The sequence below is a fragment of the Microcebus murinus genome, chromosome 1 (genome assembly GCF_040939455.1).
Source record: "Microcebus murinus isolate Inina chromosome 1, M.murinus_Inina_mat1.0, whole genome shotgun sequence".
NCBI classification, from domain to species: Eukaryota; Metazoa; Chordata; class Mammalia; order Primates; family Cheirogaleidae; genus Microcebus; species Microcebus murinus.
Window position 1 is genome coordinate 91,149,906 of NC_134104.1, and position 22,792 is coordinate 91,172,697.

At 36.4% G+C, this 22,792-nt stretch overlaps 1 protein-coding gene across 6 annotated transcripts in view; it reads left to right on the forward strand.

The window, feature by feature from the left end:
- Positions 1-308: 308 nt before the first annotated feature.
- PHC3 (polyhomeotic homolog 3) overlaps positions 309-22,792 on the forward strand; it is a 76,810-nt gene continuing 54,326 nt past the window's right edge. For 5 of the 6 annotated variants that reach the window (XR_001157671.3, XM_012779257.3, XM_012779261.3 and 2 more), the window contains exons 1-4: positions 309-351; positions 2,596-2,761; positions 7,555-7,710; positions 8,820-8,897. Coding sequence is in view for 5 of the 6 variants with exons in the window: in XM_012779257.3 (XP_012634711.1) it covers positions 338-351; positions 2,596-2,761; positions 7,555-7,710; positions 8,820-8,897 (414 nt within the window). In the remaining variant the exon portion in view is untranslated. The other variant, XM_012779259.3, reaches the window with a different exon arrangement.

Consider the following 22,792-nt stretch of genomic DNA (forward strand, 5'->3'; position numbering starts at 1 on the left):
ATGTCCTTCAAAAAAATTTTTTTCAGGCCAACTGTGAGCAAGGGATCAAAATTTTAATTTAACAGTCTAAGCAGAACTTTTTATCTCTTTGTTATAGACCCCTCCCCAAGAGGAAGGGGATCCTGGGCAAGAGAAAGGGACGGGTTGGAGAGGAAACACCGGCATCTAAGTTGCAGAAATCTGGTCCCTCCCAGAGAGAGAAGAGCCAGAGGTGGGAAAAGGTTTAGAAGCAGAGGATCCCACGTGACCTCAAGCGCCCAGGGCTGAGCGGACTCCGCCCCTCCACCCGCCGCCGGGGGGCGCATGCGCAGCCCTTGTCAGTGATGGAGGAGAGAAGATGGCGGAAGCGGAGTGAGTGCCTTGCTGGTGACGGATGTCGAAACTGGGGGGCGAGTGAGGGCTGCGACACGTTCCCCAGGGGGAGAGTTCAGGGCCCTTTCGCGGTCACTGCGGGCAAAAGGAGACTCGAGAGTCACCTTATCGTGGAGGAGCCCGTTCGGCCCGTGTCAGGGGGCGGAGACGAACTGTAAGGGTTCAGTTACTCTCCTGGTGGGAGCGCCCCTTCCGCCGTCAGGTCCCAGATTGGCTGGGCCCTGCGCGCAGGGTCACCCCTGGGACCCCGGCCGCTAGGGCCTTCTGGAAAACGATCCTCGGTCGGTTCCTCAGGCGCTGTCATCCTGCAAGTGGGCCCCGCGGGTAGCCTTATTATTGATCGCTTGGGGGCCCGCGGAGGCCGGGTAGGGCTGGGCGGGCACTGTCAGGCCTCCTTCGCCCTCCCCTCCTTCCTGTCCAGGCGCCACCCAACTCCTCAGCGGGAGAACCGGAGACGTGGGGCCTCCCACTGCCCTCCCGCGGGAGGGCTGGAGGAGGTGCCCCAGCGCGGGCCTTACAGCGGCGGGGGCTGCTACGGGTCTGGTGAGGCCGAAGACACGCAGGAAGGAAGGTCTTTCCTTCGGGTCTCTCGCTAGAGTGTTGATGCATCCCAAGAGGGCCACATTCTTGGGTGTCGGTGTGATGGTATGCTTAGTTAGCGACTCTAAAACTTACTGTTTCCTGGGTAGGCCTGCTGTGCACCAGAACTGCTGGCTGTATTTTGTAGGTATTAATATGCGTAGATGGTGGAGTTACTAAAATTGCCCTTTTGTACCAGGCCTCAAAATGTAATGTGATGGTTTGGCCAGTTTCATGCACCAATGTTTAGACTTATGCCTAGAATTTGGATTCTCTGCGACCATTTTTGGTTAATAGTTACAACTGTTTACCATAGTGTTTGGGTTCTGGGGGGGGGGGGGAGGCCTTGATTAAGCAGGATAACACTTTAAAAAGACCACAGTTTAAGCTGATCTTTTGCATATGACTGGTACATAGCACAGAAGTATTGTGACAGGCAGTAGTTTGGTAAAAAGTTTACTGTATTTACCACTAATTCTGTATAATGTTGAACAGTTACCATATAATGCTGCGATTTGATAATTGGAGGGCAGCTTGAAAAAAAATACCAGAGAAGCATAACAATCTATGAATCATTTACTAATCAAAAGAAGTGAGGAGTCAGTTTCCCCCAGCCCTTCACATTTTTCCTTTCAGTTTTCCTCTTTATTAAATGGAGGTTTTTTTTTTAAACCTTGGTTCCTCAGAACATGTAAATACTGTTTACATACGTGCTATAGAACAAAGAAAATTTGTACATAAAAGAAACCTTATGGGAATATGCAATTAGTGCCAAATTCCTTTGTTTTTCTGTGAAATAGAAAGTGTTCTTGTTACATTCTTGTCAATGCTGCTAATGTGAAGTGGGTGGGATTTTGTTTCTCAGAAGAAAAGAATAAGAAAAGGCAGATAAAACCAGTATCTCAAGTGTGCTTTTCACCATTGTGGTACATATCTGACCCTACAAAAACTACTGCTCTGGTTTCTAATAATATTGAGGCCCCTAGAATTGACTAAAAATGTTTGAATTTATTCACATACAGATTCTGTATTCAGTGGAATTTTGTGCTACAACCCAAGTGAAGTAAGATTGTAATATTGGAGGGAAAAGATCAGAAAGTCTGGTAAAAAATGTACTTTATTGTCCATACATGAGGAAAGTGACATAATTATGCTGTTTTAAAAATTTGGAGCAATTCTTTGTGAAAAAGAGATTTTGTAAGGATGTGCAAGTTGCTGTCAATTGCTTCTCTGTTTCCGCAGAATCATCTGCTCCTAAGTACAACTCAATTATTAGAAGTAGTAAGGACAGTTTTGTAGACTAATTAGGGGGAAAGCCAGTGCAAGTTAAAAAATTATTTTTTATTACTATTTTAAGATGACTTATTTTTTAAGTTAAGTATATCAGGTAACCAAAACCAAGCGAGTTAACAAAAGTCCTTAGGTATTCTATTTTAATGTATAGGTAAGAATGACTTTAATTTGTAATTAGTATAGTTAAAAGAATGTAAAGAAATATTTTGAAGTACTCTGATGTTGCTTAAATTTTTATTTTCACCTAGATAGTTTATTAGACTATTGCTGATTATTTCTTTGGAATGAATATTCTTTAAAGCTCACTTAGTAATACTTTTACCAATACAAACCCTTTGTGTTATCTGTTAGATTTAAGGACCACGGTACAGCTATGGATAACGAACCAAACCCTGGAACATCTTCTGTGTCAACAACAACCAGTAGCACCACCACCACCACCATTACCACTTCCTCCTCTCGAATGCAGCAACCACAGATCTCTGTCTACAGTGGTTCAGACCGACATGCTGTACAGGTATTTCAGCTATAATGATTAGTAGTTTCATATCCTGAAATGTACAGTTGGAATTATTAATAATTGAAACAATTGTCTTAGTCTGTTTTGTGTTAGATAACAGTACCACAGGCTGGGTAATTGATAAAGGAAAGAAATTTATTTCTCACAGTTCTGGAGGCTGGGGAGTCCAATATGAAGGTGCCACCATCTCATAAGGGCCTTTTTGCTGTAACCCTCCATGGCAGAAGGCGAGAGCAAGAAATCAAATTTGTAGCTTTAAGCCTTTTTATAATCTCCATTAATTCATTCATATGGGTGGAACCCTCAAGGCCTAATCGCCTCTTAAGGGTCTCACCTCTTAAAACATGGGAGATTAAGTTTCCAACACATGCTTTTGGGGGACACATTCAAACCACAGTAACAGCCAGCAAAGTTATTTAATATCATACTATTGAAAGGGCTTACATTTTTCAGCATGTAGCATGTAAGACTGTGTGTCAGGAAAATGATAATCAGAAGGTCTCTAGGTGTTGCTACAATGTGAAGACACTCAGCCTAGAGCCCCAACATGCAGAATGACTTTAGGTTTTTGTATTGTATATTGGAACCCAAAATTCAGACTTAGAGACATCTGGTCAGGTCTGTAGATGTGTTAAGAGGTTCATTTTAAACCCAGGTGACCTAAGAACTCTAAGCAGGAAGATTTATTCTAAAGATCTTAGGGGCAAGGGAATATTTAACCAGGAAAAGTCTTAAGCTCACTTAGTCAAGAAAGTAAAGTTTAGTTAGTTAGCCTTTATGATAATGGAGGTTGGGGCAAAATGGTATTGAATAAAAAGGGTGTGAGCCTTGTAGTCTGGTGTGCCCGTTTGTTTGAATTCCATTTTTGTTATATTTAGGAGCTATGTAGCCTTGGGTAAGAGGCATAATCTCCTCACCTCAGGAAACTACAAAATGAAGATGAGGCTACCTACTTCATTAGTTACTGTGAGGATTAAATGAAGTTTCCAGAACTGTGTGGGGCACATTATAGGTTTCCAATAAATAATAATAGCTAATACCTATTGAATAATTGCTATTGCCAAACATTTGATAAATGCTTTACATGAATTATCTGGTTTAATCATCACCATTTCTCTATGAAGTAGATACTATTCTTATCTCCATTTTACAAACGGGAAAACAGATGTTTTAAATAGGCTAAATAACCTTCCCAAATACACCTAGCTAGTTCTCTGACTTCAGAGCTTGTGCCCTCAACCACTCTGTGAATTATTATTTCTATTATACCTGATTTCTTTTTCTGTAATCCTCATAATTGCATTCTACCCTGAAAACAACTTAAATGTTTGTGTATAGTCCTCCCTCTGTTCCATTTTTCTATGGTGAATATCCCAGTAGGCTATTTAACTGTTTTATGGTTTATGGTTTAGTTTTCTGAAGTCATTGTGGAGTGGAATCAGAACTGTTGCAGACCCAGCCATTTCAGCGGAAATTCACTGAAATGCAGAGTGTGCTTTTAATGTTTTTTACCTTTCTCTGAGACAAGGGATACAGGGAAGAATATCTAGATCTTGGAGCATACAGATGATATGATATTTTAATATGTCATTTTGTTCTCTAGTGTTCACTTACACTGGCTGTATTAATAAAAAATAAAGTTACTGGAGATATGTAGATGTAGATATATCTCACAAATAGCAGTAATTCTAGTTCTTATGAGACACAGGATTGCTTCTCCTAAAATGCAGTTAAATCAATATTTATTGAACTACCTAAGTTGTTCTTTAATCTTCCAGCTTTCTTTTTCAGTCCTGTGAATTCTCTTCTCTTGCCTTGTTCCTATAGAGGAACAAAATAAGAACAATGTGCTGTACCTTTAACTTGTATTTACTCAATGCCATGAGTATAGCATTGAATACTAATGAAAGACTGGGCTAACTAGCACAATTCACAATTGCAAAGATGTGGAAACAACCCAAGTGCACATCAATACATGAGTGGATTAATGAAATGTGGTATATGTATACCATGGAGTACTATTCAGCTATAAGAAACAATGGTGATCTAGCATCTCTTGTATTTTCTTGGATAGAGTTGGAACCCATTCTACCCACTTCTAAGTGAAGTGCCCCAAGAATGGAAAAATAAGCACCACATGTACTCACCAGCAAATTGGTTTCGCTGATCAACACTTAAGTGGACATATAGGAATAACATTTATTGGGCATTGGGCAAATGGGAGGGGGCGGAGGGGATGGATATATACATACATAGTGGGTGCCATGAGCACCATTTGGGGGATGGACACACATGAGCTCTGACTTGAGGGGGAGGAGTGGCAAGGGCAATATATGTAACCTTGACATTTGTACCCCCATAATATGCTGAAATAAAAAAAAAGACTGGGCTAACAACAACAACAAAATCACTACATTCTGATAAAAATATGTGTCATATAGATTATTTGTTATCTCAGTTTGATTTTAAAATTTTGTTATGGAATTAGAAGAACATATACAGATTAGTCTGACCAAAAAGGACATATTGTTGTAATTCTTAATCACACTAATGCTGGTCTACAGTTCCCTGCCCACATTGATTTTGTGATAGGAATTTGTAGCAGGCATAGCAATCTATAGGTGGAGAGATGAGATATGAACACATGAAAGTAAATAACACATGGAAATAAGTTTTCTTGAAACTCAGATAAAGGGATTCATGACTTTGTAGCTCAAGATGTCCTGACTTAGACCCTCAAGCTATATAGGATTATGGCTATGTTACTCCTTTAGCTCTTTGAAAACTGTGGTTTGATACTGAGATTAGAGTTCTAAGCTGTTTCAGAGTTACAGTGTGTATGATGTGATTTTAGGATGTGGTTGTATAGGACTGATGTAGTCTGACTTAGCTTTTGGACAAGTATAGTATTTCACTTTGATATTACTAGAATACTGTTCTACATTTATTTGTGAAGTTCAGGCTCATTTTGCATTTTACTAATAAATGTTTATAGTAATTAACACTTTTTCAGGAAGTTTTTAAAGTAGCAATAGTTTTATTCTATGTTGAAACAATATAAGATATCAAACATTTTTAAAACATTTAAAAATGATTGGCCAGGGCCTGGCGTGGTGGCTCATGCCTGTAGTCCTAGCACTCTGGGAGGCCTAGGTGGGCAGATAGTTTGGGCTCAGGAGTTTGAGACCAGCCTGAGCAAGACCAAGACCCCATCTCTACTAAAAATAGAAAGAAATTAATTGGCCAACTAAAAATATATAGAAAAAAAATTAGCCGGAAATGGTGGCTCATGCCTGTAGTCCCAGCTACTTGAGAGGCTGAGGCAGAAAGATTGCTTGAGCCCAGGAGTTTGAGGTTGCTGTGTGCTAGGCTGACACCACGGCACTCTAGTCTGGGCAACAGAGTGAGACTCTGTCTCAAAAAAAAAAAAAAAAAAAAAGTAATGAAAAATGATTGGCCAGGTGCTGTGGTTCACGCTTGTAATCCTAGCACTCTGGGAGGCTGAGATGAGAGGATTGCTTGAGTTTAGGAGTTTGAGACCAGCCAGAGCACGAGGAGACCCTGTTTCTACCAAGTAGAAAAAGCAAAAAAAAAGAAAGATTATTGAGTAATTTTCTAAAAAAGAAATAGGTTTATAGTTTTACATGGTTATTAACATAATACCTACTCATTGTAAGATTTTCAGACATTTGAGAATAGCACAAACCAGGCTGGGTGCGGTGGCCCATACCTGTAATCCTAGCATTATGGGAGGCCGAGGCATGAAGATCACTTGAGGCCAGGAGTTCAAGACCAGTTTGAGCAACATAGTGAGACCCCTTTCTCTAAAAAAAAAAAAAAAAATTAGCATAGTGTGGTGACAACAGTTCTAGCTATTCGAAGGCTGAGGGGGGAGTATTGCTTGAGCCCAGGAATTTGAGGTTGTGGTAAGCTATCATTGTGACTGTGCCCAGGTGGCAGAGTGAGACCCTGTCTCACAAGAAAAGAAAAATACAAATCAGAAGCTAAAAATCACCTGTAATCTAGCTACCCACTAGTAATGTTTCAATGTTTTCTTGCATATTCTTTCAAATATTTCAATTAAGAAATGGTATCATATGCCATACACTATTTTGTAACCTTTTTTCATCTAATAATATAATTGGGATTTTTTTTGGTAAAAAAATCTATATATCTGCAGTGTGTTATAGTAGCAACTAGCTACATATGGCTATTTACATTAAAATTAAAATTAATTAAAATTCAGTTGAAAATTAAAAACTCAATGCTCAATAGACACTTGTGGCTAGTGGCTACTGTATTGGACAACACTGAACTACATTACTATTGGTAATGACTGCATGGAATTAATAAAATTATTTTTCTCTATACCCGAGCCCTGAATCCTACCAAGTTTTATTCTAAATGGTTAGACCAACTTAAATTCCTTCTGATAGTATGAGTATATGTGTTCCTCAGTTAGTAGTAGTAGTCTTTTAAATCTTTAACATATGAAAGTTGGAAAATGGTGTCTTATTTTAATATGTAAGTTTTTTGACTACTAGTGAGATTGAAGATGTTTTCAAATGATTATTTGGACCTTTTGTGAATTGTCTACTGTGGAGTTTTAATTTGTACAAATAGTGAATCCTAGTGATATGTAACTAGGAGAGAAAGATTTTAATAATCTTAATGCCATTGTATACTAAAATAGTGAAATTTTAAACTGCTACTTTTTTTAGACTTGCATTTTATGGTTAGGATAAAGATTAAGATTATGGTTTGACATTGATTCAATTGATTTACCACAGGTAATTCAACAGGCATTGCATCGGCCCCCCAGCTCAACTGCTCAGTACCTTCAGCAAATGTATGCCGCTCAACAGCAGCACTTAATGTTACATACTGCAGCTCTTCAGCAGCAGCATTTAAGCAGCTCCCAGCTTCAGAGCCTTGCTGCTGTGCAGGTGAGTCTGAACTTAATTAAGAATTTATGAGGCCAAAGTTTATATTTTCTCACATAATTACTGAACATAAATACATTGGATATTATTTCAGAGTTCTCAGATGTCCTGCGATTATTTTTCCTGAAGAAAATGTATTAATAGGCTGCCAAATAGATGTTGAGGGGAAAAAAAGGGATATCTTTTATATGTTACTCTGTTGCTAGGTTTTGTCTCATTGCTTTTTATCCAACTTGGAGAAATAATATGTGAGTGGCATGGTTTTAGGTATAAAATTCTAGGTACAACAGTGAATATTTAGGATTACATGAATTATATTTTAACCAAAAGTAAGGTTTTTAAAAATTATGTAAGTAACTTATACTCATTAAAAAAAATCAAACAATATAAAATTGTTAAGAGATGAATAAAGTAGAGGTGTTCCTTTTCCACACGTACTAGTGTTTCCCACTTTTCAGAGGTGGCCACTGTCACAGTTTAATATGTATCTCTCCAGAAATTTTCTATACAAAAATATGTATATTCCTACTGATACCAGCATGCTTTTATGATTAAAGCTTGTTTTAAAAGGTTTTTTATTATTATTTTACTGTCTATTTAAATAAAACTCTGTGAGATTTAATCTTAAATTTTACCAGAGGAGGATCTCAGCTGCCTGAAGGTGAAAAAGGTTTATAAAAGTTTATTTCTGTTATCAACAGATTTCCAGTTGTTTCTGCTGCTTCTTAATAGTGTAATTTTAAGTAACATCGTGGTTATTATATGAGTTAGGAAACTGAAACCCACTGACTCTTGATGTAGCTCTCATTTCTTTTTCATAATTTTGGAATGGTGATTCCACTTCAAAGATGACAGAGACCTACAGAGTGAAACTGACAATAAGTGCAGCTAATGTAAGATTATCCTTTGGGTACCCTGTTTTCACCATTCAGCTTTTTATTTTCTTTTTTTAAATCTGTTTGACCAAAATGTTAAGCCATCTTGACCGTAGGACAGTTGTTTCATACGTAGACCTTTTGATGTTTGTTGTTGTGGTTTTATATTATCATGATACTGGAAAGTTTTTAACTTTAGGTTTTTACCAACATATTATAAAAGTCTTATTATTTTAGGCAAGTTTGTCGAGTGGAAGACCATCTACATCCCCCACAGGAAGTGTCACACAACAGTCAAGTATGTCCCAGACATCTGTAAGTGCTCTAAATTTTTTCCTTGTTTAAAAAAAATTACTATTTTTCAGAAGTAAACTGTTGCTCTTAATGCACCTATTATTGTATATTTGTTGCATGCTACTTAAGTAATGGGTGCCTAGAAATAGGAATGATGAAGTTCAAGAATTCAGAACTAATATTAAACTTACAAAAATCTGAATCTTAAAAATCTTTTTGTATTATTTCTTATACATCCTTTCAAACTGATTATGTTCACATCTTATGTGATTCTAAATGATTTCAGTTTTCAGTGTGTTTTGAAAGCCTGAAATATACAATGCAGCGGTATTGGCCATTCATTTACTGTGAAATACTAAAGTATGTCATGTCCTTGGTACACATTTGAGCATTTCAAGCTTTGTGCAATTCACATTTTAGGAATTATACTTTTCAGCTTACTTGAGTTATCTGTGTCAAATTTGCAAATATCTGTTCAAGATAGAGTAATTTATTTTGAGAAAGGAGTAAAAGAAAGCTGTTTTGCTACCTTGTGTATATACACTGGGAAATTGTACAAAGTTTCCCAGGTAAAATAAATTTATAGGCATGGTAATACTTGTTTAACTTTTTATTTTGATGTAATTTCAAATTGTAAGAATAAAAAAAATTTGGTATGCCTTCTACTCAGATTTACCAACTGTTAGCATTTTGCCCCATTGCTTTATCATTCATTCTTTCTTCATGCATACTTTTTTTTTTTAAGGAATCATTTGTGGGTAAGTTGAGACATGCTCTTTTATTCTTAAGTACTCTGATGAGTATTTCCAAATAATAAAGTTATTGTTTTAGGAGGCTACAGGAAAATTAGTAAATTTAGGAAATCTAACATTGATACAATATAGTTCATATTCAGATTTCATCATTTGTCCCAGGTTTCTCAACCTCATCACTATTGACATTGTGGGCCAGATAATTCTTTGTGTAGGGGGGATATGTACATTTATAGGATGTTTAGCAGTATCCCTAGCTTCTACCTACTGGATAACAGCAGGCCGTGGCCTTCCTCCTTCCCCCAGTGTTTCAAGCAAAATTGCCCCTGGTTGAGAACCATTGAGTTATTAATGGTTAATTAATAATGGTTACTTAATAACATCATTATTAATGGCTAATTAATAATGTCCTTTTTTCCTAATCCAGGAAGATAATACTTCGATACTTTGTAAAATTGACTCCTATAGAATATAGTTTGTAGGTTGTTAAGGAATTGAAGATGAGCTTGTGCTGTATTTCTTTAGCTAAAGATATGGCCTTTGCTAAGTACATGCTGTGGTCAGCATATAGTTATTTTTTTTGGCTACTGGTATGACATTTTTAATTTAAAAAATTCTTTTTTTATCATAGGAGTATCCTGGAGTGTGAACAAAGTTAGTTTAAAAAATTACTTATGACTTGATGTTACACTAAGAAAATGAAAAATTTAAGTCAGGAGTCCTCAAACTTTTTAAACAGGGAGCCAGTTCACTGTCCCTCAAACTGTTGGAGAGTGTGCACTGTGGGCTCCGGACGAGTTGGCTGTGGGCTCTGGACGAGTTGGCTGCTAAGCAGGACAGGCAGTGGTGGCAAAAACACCTGGGGGGGCTGGATAAATGTCCTCGGCGGGCAGCATGTGGCCTGCGGGCCATAGTTTGAGGATGCCTGATTTAAGTCATAGCTCTAAGCATTAATACTGTAGTTATGGTTATTGATGTTAGATGTCTTTAGTTAATAAAATGGTATTAAGGAAAGGAGTGGTAAATATTTTGTGGGCTAGTCAGAGAAATTATAGACAAATTCTTTATTCTGTGAAATATTGGAATAATGTTAGAGTCTATCTATCTATCTATCTGTATAGATATATTTTTTGAATTTTTTCCTTCACATTATTAAAAGATACTCTTTGAAATAGTTTTAAATAGTTTTCTATCTTAATGATTTTATGTCTGTGACATTCACAAAAGTTATTTTTTATGACATTGTTAATGCTACTTGTCTTGAACCAGATAGCATTGTACCATGAAGTATTCCAGAACCTTTGAATGGCTGGTGGGGAAAAGAATTAAGGAGAGGAAACAGATGCCTAGTTAAAAAAAGGAGTAATACATCACATTTGTTTTATTTACTCCGGATGAGGTACTGCTCAAGTGAGTTGACTAGCAGTACAAATTATTAATATAATGCCCAAAATAGCTTAGTAAATTTAGGTCAATATCCAAAAGAGGGAGAAAGCATGGTAACAGAAATCTCTAGGTAGTGATAATAATGAGGCATCAGGTGGTAGTCTAGTAGTTTGCACAGTTTTGGTTATTTTGAAGTGGGTTTCCAGATAACAGTGAAGCCATTTGGGAGCATCCAGCCTTTAGGAGAAAAAAGGGCTCCAAGATAGACTGTCAGATAACCAGCCAAGTAGTTTGGGGTTTAGAGTAGGAGTGGGACACCAGTGGGGAAATGGAATATTATTTAAAAATTGAGTCAGAAGTTCAAATTATACAACCTGGGGAAATTGTGTACTGGTTGAGTATCCCTAATCCAAGAATTTGGTTACAAAATCTGAAATTTTTGAGTGTTGACGTAGCACCCGAAGGTCCCAAGTATTTCGGTAAGAGATGCTCCACCTGTATGTGGTTTGGAGAGAAGACCATGGTTAATTGAATGTATAGGCAACAAGTGAGTGTCAGCATCCTTTTCTTTTCCCTAGTTAGAACAGGACATCTAATTGTAAACTGTTACCAGTAGTGACAGTGGTAATTTTATGATTGGCTCTAAAACTAATTGGTTCTAAGCCTTTAGGTTGGTTTCTTCGGTATTTCAACTATTGGGGTTAAGATTTATTAAATTTGATTTGCTGAAATGAAATTTAAACCAATTAAAAACTCTTGCTGTCCAAAAAACAACATAAGCAAAGTTAAATAACAACAAAATGGGAGAAAATATATTTGCATCATGTATGTCAAATGGCTAATATTTCTAAAATACCAATGGTTCTTTTATAGTCAGGTGAACAATGAGAAATCACAAAAGACCTTAATTGGTAATTTTTAAAACAAAGATTAATTTTGGCTTTTAGACACATGAAAATAGACTTACTATATTAATAAGAAAGAAATATATGTAAAAATAACAGTGGTCTGTCAAATTAGAAAACAAGGAAAAACATTTAGCAGTACTCATTGTTGGCAAGGATATGAAAACGTAGGAAATTCTGACACTATTAGTGGGAATGTAAATTGGTACAACTTTTCTGGAGGATTATTTGGCAATGTGTGTGACAATTTAAAATGTGCGTGCCATTTCACATAGCACTCTAACTTTTAGTGGTATAAAAATGATATAAGGAGAGGGGCAAAAAGCTACCTAATGGGTATAGTCAACACTCTTTGGGTGATGAGCACACTTATATTTGTGACTCAGGCATTGCAAAAGCTATCCATGTAACCAAAAACATTTGTACCACCTTAATAAAAAATAAAATAAAATCTTCCCAAGTGATTCTAAGATGCAGCCAAGCCACAGAACTCCAAGTGTAACCAGGTCCCATACCTACTGACCTGCATTGTCCAATATGTTAGCCAATACCCACATGTGACTATTTAAATTTAAATGGATTAAAATGACATAAAATTTAAAATTCATTTCCTCAGTCATACTAACCACTTTTCAAGTGCCCAATAGCCATGTGTGGCTAGTGGTTACTGTATTGGACAGCACAGATCTAGAACATTTCCATTCTTGCAGAAAGTTTTTTTAGAGAGTGCTGTAAGACCAGAGCTGTCCAATGGAAATGTAATGCAAGTCATATATATAGTTAAAATTTCTCTAATAGCCACATTTAGTGAGTGAATGGAAACAGGTGAAATTAATTTTTATAAAGTTTTCTACATCCAGAGGAGTGTCATTTCAGCATGTAATCAATATGAAATAAATTAAGGAGCTTTCTTACAAAAAAAGATACAGATAATTATGCCCAAATGCATGGTTATAATAATGAAAAATTATAAATAATATAAATGTCTATTAATCATGGGTTAGTTAAATAAATGATAGTTAATTTATATAATGGGATACTATAGTTACTAAAAAATGTTGTGTATGTATCTACAGAGAGACTTGGGTTTTCATTATGTAATAAGTGATAAAAGCAAGAATCCATAGTATAATCTCATTTAACTTATTTATTTTGGTTATTCAGTTTTTTAGTTCTGCAATTTCCATTTGACTTTTCTTTATGTTTTTTATTTCCTTGCTGACACTTTTTTCCATTTGTTTCAGGTGTGCTCATAATTGCTTGTTTGAAGCATTTTTGTGGTGGCTACTTTAAGATTTTTGTCAGATAATTCTAATATCTCTGTCATCTTGATGTTGGCACCTATTGTCTTTTTTTGTTCTATTTGAGGTGATCCTGATTCTTGGTATGATGAGTGATTTTAGCTTGAAATCTGGACATTTTTAGTGTTAGGTTATTTAAACCTTTTGTTTTGGCTGGTTTCTGAATGGGAGGGTGTGCCATTTCCTTACTGCCATATGGGGGTATAAGTCCAGGTTCCCCACTTGTAGTGGGGAATCTGTGGTCTGTGGCCTTCCAGATCCTTTAGTGTGGCCTTTTGACTGAATCCAAATTTTATAGAAACAAATCCTTTTATTAAAAGGGGCACAGTGAAGAAAGATGAAGCTTTCTTTTTTTTTTTTTTTTGCCTGTTTGGTGCTTAAAAAAGAACAGTGTTGAAATCAGAAAGCTGTAGGTTCCTGACCCCACACTAAACCATTGGAGGAACTGGGGTTGTTTCTTACAGTCTGATGGAGTGGAAGTCTAGTTCTTTTATGTGTGAGTGGGGTCACAGTTTTTTCTATAGTGTTTGGCTGGAGTAGAGCAATTGTTGTCTAAAAGTTTTCTATGTTGCTAGGCTGTCCCTTTCCTGGTCCTTGGGCTAAAAAGAATAGGCTTTTGTTGGGTTTTATTTGTTTGTGCCTGTGGTGTTTCTGGGTTGCTGACTGACATTTTCTGTTCCAAGTGTGGCTTATAATAGGTAAAAAAAACCAAAACAAAACCCAGGGGACCCATCGCCATGTTGTTTACCAGGGTCCCAAGGTCTATAGCCAGTCTGCTTTTCTTCACTATTTGTGTCATCTTATGTTTATTTTACATGTAACATCAGGGAGGAATAGGGAAATTGTACTTAGCAGGAGGAATAGGGAAAAGTGTGTTGCTTCCATTTTTCTGAAAGAAGAATTCTTGTCATTTGTCTTATTTTTAAAAAGTTCTATCTGTATATCTGATTATGCAGGCAGAAAAATCTATAATGATACACAGCTACAACAAACAATTGTCAGTGGTTGTCTCTGAGAAGGGTAAAGACCTTTATTTTGTTAATTTTTATATTGCCTAAATAAAAAATGAAGCAACTCTTGTCCAGAACAATACAAATATATGGAGTAAAAGTGACTATCTCCCTTCAACAGTTCCATTTGCCCCGACAAAGTTTTGTATGAAGCTTTCCTATCTTATTACTGTGCAGTTCTACATATAAATGTAAAGAGGGCTATGCTTAAATTTGTTTTGTTTTACTGTAAGTGAAGTGCTATCATATTCTATATATATATATATGTGTGTGTGTGTGTATGTGTGTGTGTGTATATATACTTCTAAATATTTGGACATTTTCAGCTGGAAAGGATTATGTGGCTAGAAACTACAATTATAAGTTTCTAAATTATCAAGGGCTACTTGTATCTCATTTCCTTTGCTTGTTTGCATTTTGGCCCTGGAACTACATTAATCCCTGATGTTTTGACTTTCATTCACTGTACACTTCTGTCAAAAAGGGAGAAAACTTGTTTTTTGATAGCTTTCTGGTTATAGTGCTAGACAACGTGAGCTTTTGAAGGCCAGTTAGTTTTATGACTTTATTCATTCATATATTCACTCATTCAGTCATCAATTTATTTTTTTTTTACTGGGGACCTCTTGATGTCATCAAATATTTATTGAGCATTTAATATATGCCAAATACCCTTCTAGGTGCTAGGGGGATACAGGGTAACAAACAAAAATCTCTGTCCACATGGAGCTAGAGATATACAAACATTAAACAACTATATGATACATCAGATGGAGATAAGTGCTATAGAGAAAAATAAAGCAAGGAAGGGGAATGGGGTGGGTAATATATCATATTAGGGTTGTCAGGGAAAGTCTTGTTAATCAAGATGGCCTTTTTAAAGGGGGTAAGAGAGGCAGACATACAACAGAAAGGAGGGCAGTGTGGCTGGAGTAGAATGAGCATGGGAGTGTGGTTTAGAGATGACATCAGAGATAATTATAATCTTAATCACAAAGAGATAATAAGACCTTTGATTTTTACCCAGTGTGAGTTGGAAAGCAATTGGAGAGCCGTTCTGGTAGTGCAGTGAAATGATCTTACACTGGTTTTAGCTTAACTGCAACATTGAGAGTAGGTTGTAGGGTACAAAGACAGAATCATAGACTTAAGTGGTTCTTATAATAATACAAGTGAGAAATACTGGCAGTTTGGACCATGATGATGATACTAGAGGTGGGGAAAAGTGGTTAGCCAGATTTTGAATATTTTTTTCTTGAACATTTTATTACAGAAATTTGGGTATGGTTTGAAAGTAGAACTGTAACAGGATATATTGGTGCTGTTGAATAAAAGATGCGAGGAATCAAGTATTTTGGCCCAAATATCTGGAGTAATGGAGTAGCCAGGAGAGGTATTGGAGAATAAATTTAGGAGTTTGATTTTGGACATGCTAAGTTTGTGATATTTATTAGATACACACCTGTAAGTATTTAGTAGGTATTGGATATATGAGTTTGGAGTTTATGTAGGAGGTTTGGTGATTGATGATGTCTAATGCAGCACATTGAAAATTCAATTGAGAGGGATACCTGATGACTTCACCCCTGATTGTGGTGTATCATGAGAGAAGGTTGGTAGAATAGAGGAGATGAGGGACCTGGGTCTTAAATTCTGTGACTGACTGGTAGTGTGACTTAGGGTAAGTCATTTAGCCTCCCAGCATGCCAGTTTTATGTAAAATTAAGTTGACTACATAAATGGTTTTCAGTTTTTTTCAAATATCTCTGGATCTGGATCAAGGAAAACGTTCAGTAAATGATGCCATGGACTAAATTATGTCCCCCCCTCTCCAATTCATAATTCATATGTTGAAACTCTAACCCGTGTGACTGTATTAGAGATAGGGCCTTTAAGGAGGTGATTAAACGAGGCTATAAGAGTAGAGCCCTAATCGGATAGAACTGGTGTCCTTATTAAAGAGGAAGAGACTTGAATAATCTCTCCACTAGGTGAAGACACAGTGAAAGGTGCCAGTCTGCAAGTCAGGAAGAAAGCTCTCACCAGAAACTGAATCTCTGAGCACCTTGATTTTGGACTTCCCAGCCTCTAGAACTGTGAGAAATAAATTTCTGCCACCCAGTTTATGGTATTTTCTTATGGCAGCCTAAGCAGACTGAGAACATTTGAGCTCTGGACCTTACTTAAATTTTTAGCTAGTCAGAGCAGTTCTGTGATCTGTTTAAATCTTGAGTTCTGAATAATATTATATTTGAAGAAAGGGTTCTATTGAAAAAAAAGTTTATGACTAGTGGTTTAGATGTTAATATAAGATTTTGTCAAGGTTTCTTAGATAATTTATATGTATAATAAAAATACATGTGCCTTTAACATGGTAGGTACATAATAAATATTTGTTCAAAGATGAATTGGCAGGAGTTATAAACATCAACTAGAATTTATAATTCATAATATTAATGTTAGTTCTTGATTACTGCAAGTGGATTGTCTTCAATGCAGAGAATCATTTTGGAACATGTTCTGATTGCCTGAAATTGGGTTGTGGAAGAGGGTCTAATCCTGACCTCAGTGATGAGATTCTTTGTTTGCCAGTTATGGGCAGTCTGCCAATTAGCAGATATATTTCCAACATTGTACTACTTGCCCTGGGGTACACAGGAGTTAAAGTACCTTCCCTCAGGGGCAGTGATATTCATTTGAAGAACTATGCCTAGACATATCAGTTAGTAAATAATATAACAGTATATAATCAAGTGATAAATACCATAGAAGTTAACAGAAGAGATCTTCGGGGATTGTATTTGGGGAAGGCCTCTTGTATGGGACTTAGGCTGAGCTTTAAAAAAATAGAGTTTGCAGAGAAGAGGTCTCACCATGGCTTATGATCTAGAAAGAGCCGAGATTAGTTTCAGGCATTCATTACTATATTGGATTCTGTGTTAGTTTACCATACTTCTGAGGATAATCTGTGCCAGTATTTTTTTATTGAGTACCTGCTTTGTGTCAGGCACAATATTAGGTGCCAAGGATTCAAAGTGAACAAAGGTTTTGGAGTATGATTATACAGACAAGTAAATAGTCAAAGGGACATTATGATAAAAATTTTGTTTTGCTGGAGTATCTACTTATAATTTTCTTCTAAAGAGAAAGTGGAAGATAAACTGAATCCGTACAGACCTGAAAATTCCTTTCCCATACCTTTTTAATAGTTTTTGCATGAATTCTATACTATAAATAATTTTTCTTAGGCAATTTGAAAGCAAGAATCATTGTTTTCAAAATTTTAGTATTGTTGAAGAAAAGACTGGTATTAGTTTCATTATCATTCTTCTGAGATAACTGCTGGTTTTTTTCTCTCAGGAATCTATTAGATTTGCCTATTCTCTTTAGTTTTCTTGGAGTTTAATGAGGATGTGTCTAGTTGTCATTGTGCAGGACACTTGTTGGGCCCTCTCAGTGTGAAAACTAGGTATTTAATGATCATGTATGTGAAACTAAAAAGATTTACAAGAAATTAATTTTCTTCTATTTTCTCTGTTCTTTCTTTCTGGAGATCCTTGGTTAGATGTTGGTCTTTCTGGATTGATCCTTTATTTCTTCTACCTTTTCACTCATTTTCTGTCTTTTTCTGTTGTGGAATAATTGCTTGACTTTTTCTTTTAACTCTTTCTTTGAACTTTTTTTTTTCTTGTTTCCTAAGAGTCTTGCTTTATAACCCAGGTTGGAGTAGTACAGTGGCTTCATCATAGCTCACTATAATTGGAAATTCATGGGCTCAAGCAATCCTCCTTCCTCAGCCTCCCAAGTCTCTGGGACTACAGGTGTGTGCCCTCATGCCCAGCTGGTTTTTAAAGTTTTTGTGGAGACTGGGTCTCACTGTGTTGCCCAGACTGGTTCCAAACTCCTGGCCTCAAGTGATCCTCCCTCCTCCCCAAAGTGCTGGAATTACAGGTGTAAGCCACCTACTAAGTTTTTCTCTGTTTCCTGAATAACTTATTTTCTAGGAACTGTCTTTGTTTTTTTCTTTCATGCTGCTGGATTTTCTCTTATAAGGAAAAAAGCAATTTTCTCTTAAAGTCCTTAGTTTTCTGCTTATAATTAAGATTGAATGATTATGTAGATAATCAAGGTGGGTTTCCTCTGCCACTGTGAAGGTAGGTCTGTCGCCAGTAGATCTTAATGGAAAGGCTGGTTGGAATTTTTGTGTTTACATGTGGGAATAGCAGTGATGGTGACTGCTTCTGTATCTTTCCAGGGCATGTTAATATCTTTCTATATCTTTCTTTGACATGTTTAGAGTTGAAGGTATGCAGGTAGGGAGCTGGCCATCAGGCTGGGTAGTGGCAGTTTCAGAATAAGGAGGGTTTTACTTTAAGGTACGAGTACCTATTCCAGAAGCCTTCCTTTTCCCTGGCAGTTCTTTGACTTACTTAGAGAAGAGTCTTTTTCTTTTGAAAGGTCTAAATGCCCATTGTTCTAGGTGGGAGAGGGTTAGATTATGACTGATGAGTCTGTTTTATGACTTGTGAGTCTCTTTTAGATAATCTTCCAATTTTCAGCTTCATATCTAACCTCTGCCTCTCTGCCTGTAAACTCTGGATCTGTATCCACTCTGGTCTTTTTCCTCATATAACTGTGTTATGTACTACAGCTTACTTTTCTTTGTTTCCTCCATCAGTATGATCCCATCTTCTTTGGATCTTATAGAAATGTGATAAAATAATCCTTTAAACATTGTTTTTTCTTTAATTTTTTTTTAGAGATGGGGTCTCACTATGTGGCCCAGGCTGGTCTTGAACTCCTGGCCTCAAGTGATCCTCCCGCTTCAGTCTCCTGAGTTGCTGTGATTACAGGCATGAGCCACTGCACTTGGCATGATAAAATAATCTTGTTGCAGATGGTGCCTTCCTCTCTCTTTCTTTTTGCTTTATATATGTATTCTTTTTGTTGATGATGTTTCTTTTATCCTTCATTTTTTGGGGGGCCGGAGGTGCATTTAAACCCACAAAAAAATAGGCTAAGCAGCACACTGTCATATATATACCTTCATATTGCGATACCAATTGCTGTTTGCCATATTTGCTATCTCCCTATCTATGTATATATTATTTTCTGACCATTTGAAAGTTAATTGTAGATGTCATTACAATTTAGTCTTAAGTATGTTAGCCTAGGAAGGGGATTCTCCTACATAACCACAGTACTCTTATCACAGCTAAAAAATTTAACATTGACCCAATAATATTATCTAGTATATGGTCCATATTCAGATTCTTTTAGTGGTCCTCCAGGTACTTTGTATAGTCTTTTCTCCTCATCCAGTATTTAATTAAGGATTACATACTGCATTTGGACATTCTATCTTTTTTCCTGTTAATATAAAAAAGCCTCCCTGACTTTTTTTTTTTTCTTTTATGACACTTGAAGAGCTCAGGTTACTTGTCTTATGGAATGTCCCACAGTCTAGATTTGTCTGTTTCCTCAATCCTTTTTGTTGTTAATTGCTATTTTAGTGGATTTTAGTAGCAGGGAAATGCAATCTGTGCTCAGACCATTATCTTTTATACTTATTAGTTATAATGTGATTTTTAATGGTCATATAATCTACATTTTTTAAAACTACTTATCTCTTGCTGGTGGTTTTAATTTTTTCTTTTTTTTCTATTATAAATAAACCTGCACTGAATATTTCATTATATATATTTGCATACATTTCTAGTTACTTTCTTTTAAAACATTTCTTAAGAGTACTCTTATTGAGTCAATAAGATATTTATTTATTGTATCTCACTTACTTAGAGATAGGGTCTTGCTCTGTCATCCAGCTCACTGCAACCTCAAACTCCTGAACTCAAGTGATCCTCCTGTGTCAGCCTCCTAAGTAGTTGGGAGTAGAGAAGCATGCCACTATGCCTGGCTAATTTGTTTAGTTTTTGTGGCTGGGGTCTTGCTGTTGCTTAGACTGATGTTGAACTCCTGGCCTCAAGTGATCTCATCTTGGCCTCCCAAAGTCTCAGCCTCCCAAAGTTCTAGGATCACAGACATGAGCCACTGCACTTGGCTGATCTTGTTTTTAGATCAATAACCTTAAAACTGTCCAGTTTTCTCTAAAAATGCCTAAATTAGATCAGCCATGTACCAAATGAATCCATTATAAATTTGTCTGAGAGAAAATTGTTTGCTTATGACCAGTCATTCTCAGTGTTCTATTGCTAATGTCCTCATCCTCTGTTATCCTTTTTAGGAAGTATTCTTTAAGTTTTAAAACTCATTTTTTTCAAGGATTCTTAAAAATGGTAATTTCAAATGGTCAAATGTAGAAGCCTTTTACAAAACTTACTAGTCTAAGTAAGTTATGAGCAGCTTTATTGCATTCTTATAAAACATTCCAGTGGTATGGAAAAAGTAAAACAGTCTTAAGTCCCTTTCAGCCTCCTTTCCCTTTCAGTCCTTCTGTTTCCTCAGTTTTTTTTATACTTGTCCAGATCTCAAACTATGTATTACGGACATGTATGTCATAGAGAAGTGTGTGTATATGTGTTTAGCACTTTTTTTTACACATTGTAAACACAGATATTCTGCATTTTCTTTGTTTTTTTTTTTCCCCTTAACAGCGTGTCTTGAGAGCTTTCTATGTTTGCAGACAGAGATCAGTCTCCCTTAAGCTGCTGTGTAATGTTGTACAGTGTGGATGGACTTTATTTTATATAACCATCCCTATTGCTGGGCACTTAAAATTATTTCCAGTGTTTTAATTGTTTGAACATTGCAACTTTTCTTTTTAGGGTATCAAAATCTGAAAACAATGAGAGAGGGTGAGGTTGCTATTTTTTGTTTTTACCAGCTTATGTTGCAGAAAGTAGAAGTAATGTGTTTGTATAATAAAAAAGGATAGTCATTTTGTTTGATTTCTTTATTAAAAATGTACAGTCTTTAAAAAAATTTTTCATACATTCAGTATTACTTAAAATTTCTATATAGCATTTTTTACTTAGAGATATTTGAATTACTCCCATAGAAGTTCCCACTGCATAATGAAGCAATACAATTTGTAAGCTGCCTTAAAGTAATGACAGAAAATCAGTACACTAAGGTAAACATTTAAAAAAAGGAAAATAGCATTTTCTCTCTGGTTCTAACATTAATGCCTACATAGAAAAGATAAAAACTTCAAAAAAGAAAATATAAATCATCCCAAATTTCACTCCTAGTAGGCATTATAAATCTTTAACATTTTGGTGACTATTTTTAGAGGTAGTGGGGAGTGTGTGTGTTTTTATATTGAATCTAGTCATGTACGTATTTATGAGTATGCATTATCGTGTGTACATACAATGCAGTCTTTCTCAACATGTTTTTCACATGTGATATATATGCACACACAGCATTTGTATGTAATTATATAAATTGAATTATGCATATTATTTTGCAGTTTTTTCAACATTGAACATAAAAATCTTTTAATGCCGCTGAACAAAGATATATATCATTCTTTTAATATCTGTGATGTATTTCTGTATGTGTGATATACTTGATTGATTCTGATTAGTCAAATGGTAGAGGCACCTCTCAAATGGGCTTTGGCTAAGGGGAGTACTCTGGGCCAGAGACCCTCTGGAACCTCCTTTGGGGGGCACTAAGAGGTGGTTGGGAGTTAAGTGGCTTTTCCTGGCAGGCTTGGTTTTCTCTGGTGACTCCTAGAATTAGTGCCAGTGGGGAGAGAGGCTTGCAGTAATAGGGTTCAGCGAGTCAGTTCAGTTGTGCAGTGTGGTTTGAGGTATGAGGAGACAGGATTGGCCAAAGCTTTCAGTGAAAGGGAATTAGGAGTATTGGGATTGACAGAGAAAATAATGGGAACCAGTAAGGGCAATCTCGTTTAGGTCAGCAGAGCAAAGCAGAAAATAGAGGAGAGCCTTACCAGTTGGGGAAAAGAAGGGCAGCTGCTTTTTAGTCAGGCCAGCTGGAGAAATGCGTTTCTTGCAGACATGGCTACTGATCTTTTGGCCCTCCTGGGTTGAATGTTTGTTAGTAGACAGATACCTGAAATATTACTTGTTATATGGAACTTAAAAGTAGACCTGATGCTTGTTCTTTGATCTAACAACTTAGGCAGAGAAGAATACAGGTGGTCAGGAAGTTGCTGTTTACTTTTCTTACTTCCTCTTTTCTTTTTTAAGAAAAAGAAAATCATTCTGTTTGTACTTGGTGTTCCACTTCCTTAAAAAGCACTCTCAGGCATTTTAGCTATCAGCCAATCATATTTTTTAAATTGTAGATTTTTCAGCTTTATTGAGGTATAATTGGCTAATAAAAGTTCCATATATTAAAGGGGTACAATGTGATTTTTAAATTTCAGCATATTACAGGGGTACAAATGATTTGGTTACATAAATTGCCTTTGCACCACCTGAGTCAGAGCTACAAGTGTGCCCATCCCCCAGACAGTACACACTACATCCATTAGTTGTGAATTTACCCATCCCCTCCTCTCTCTCTACCTGCTCATCACCTGATGAATGTTACTTCCCATGTATGCACATAAGTGTTGATTGATTATTACCA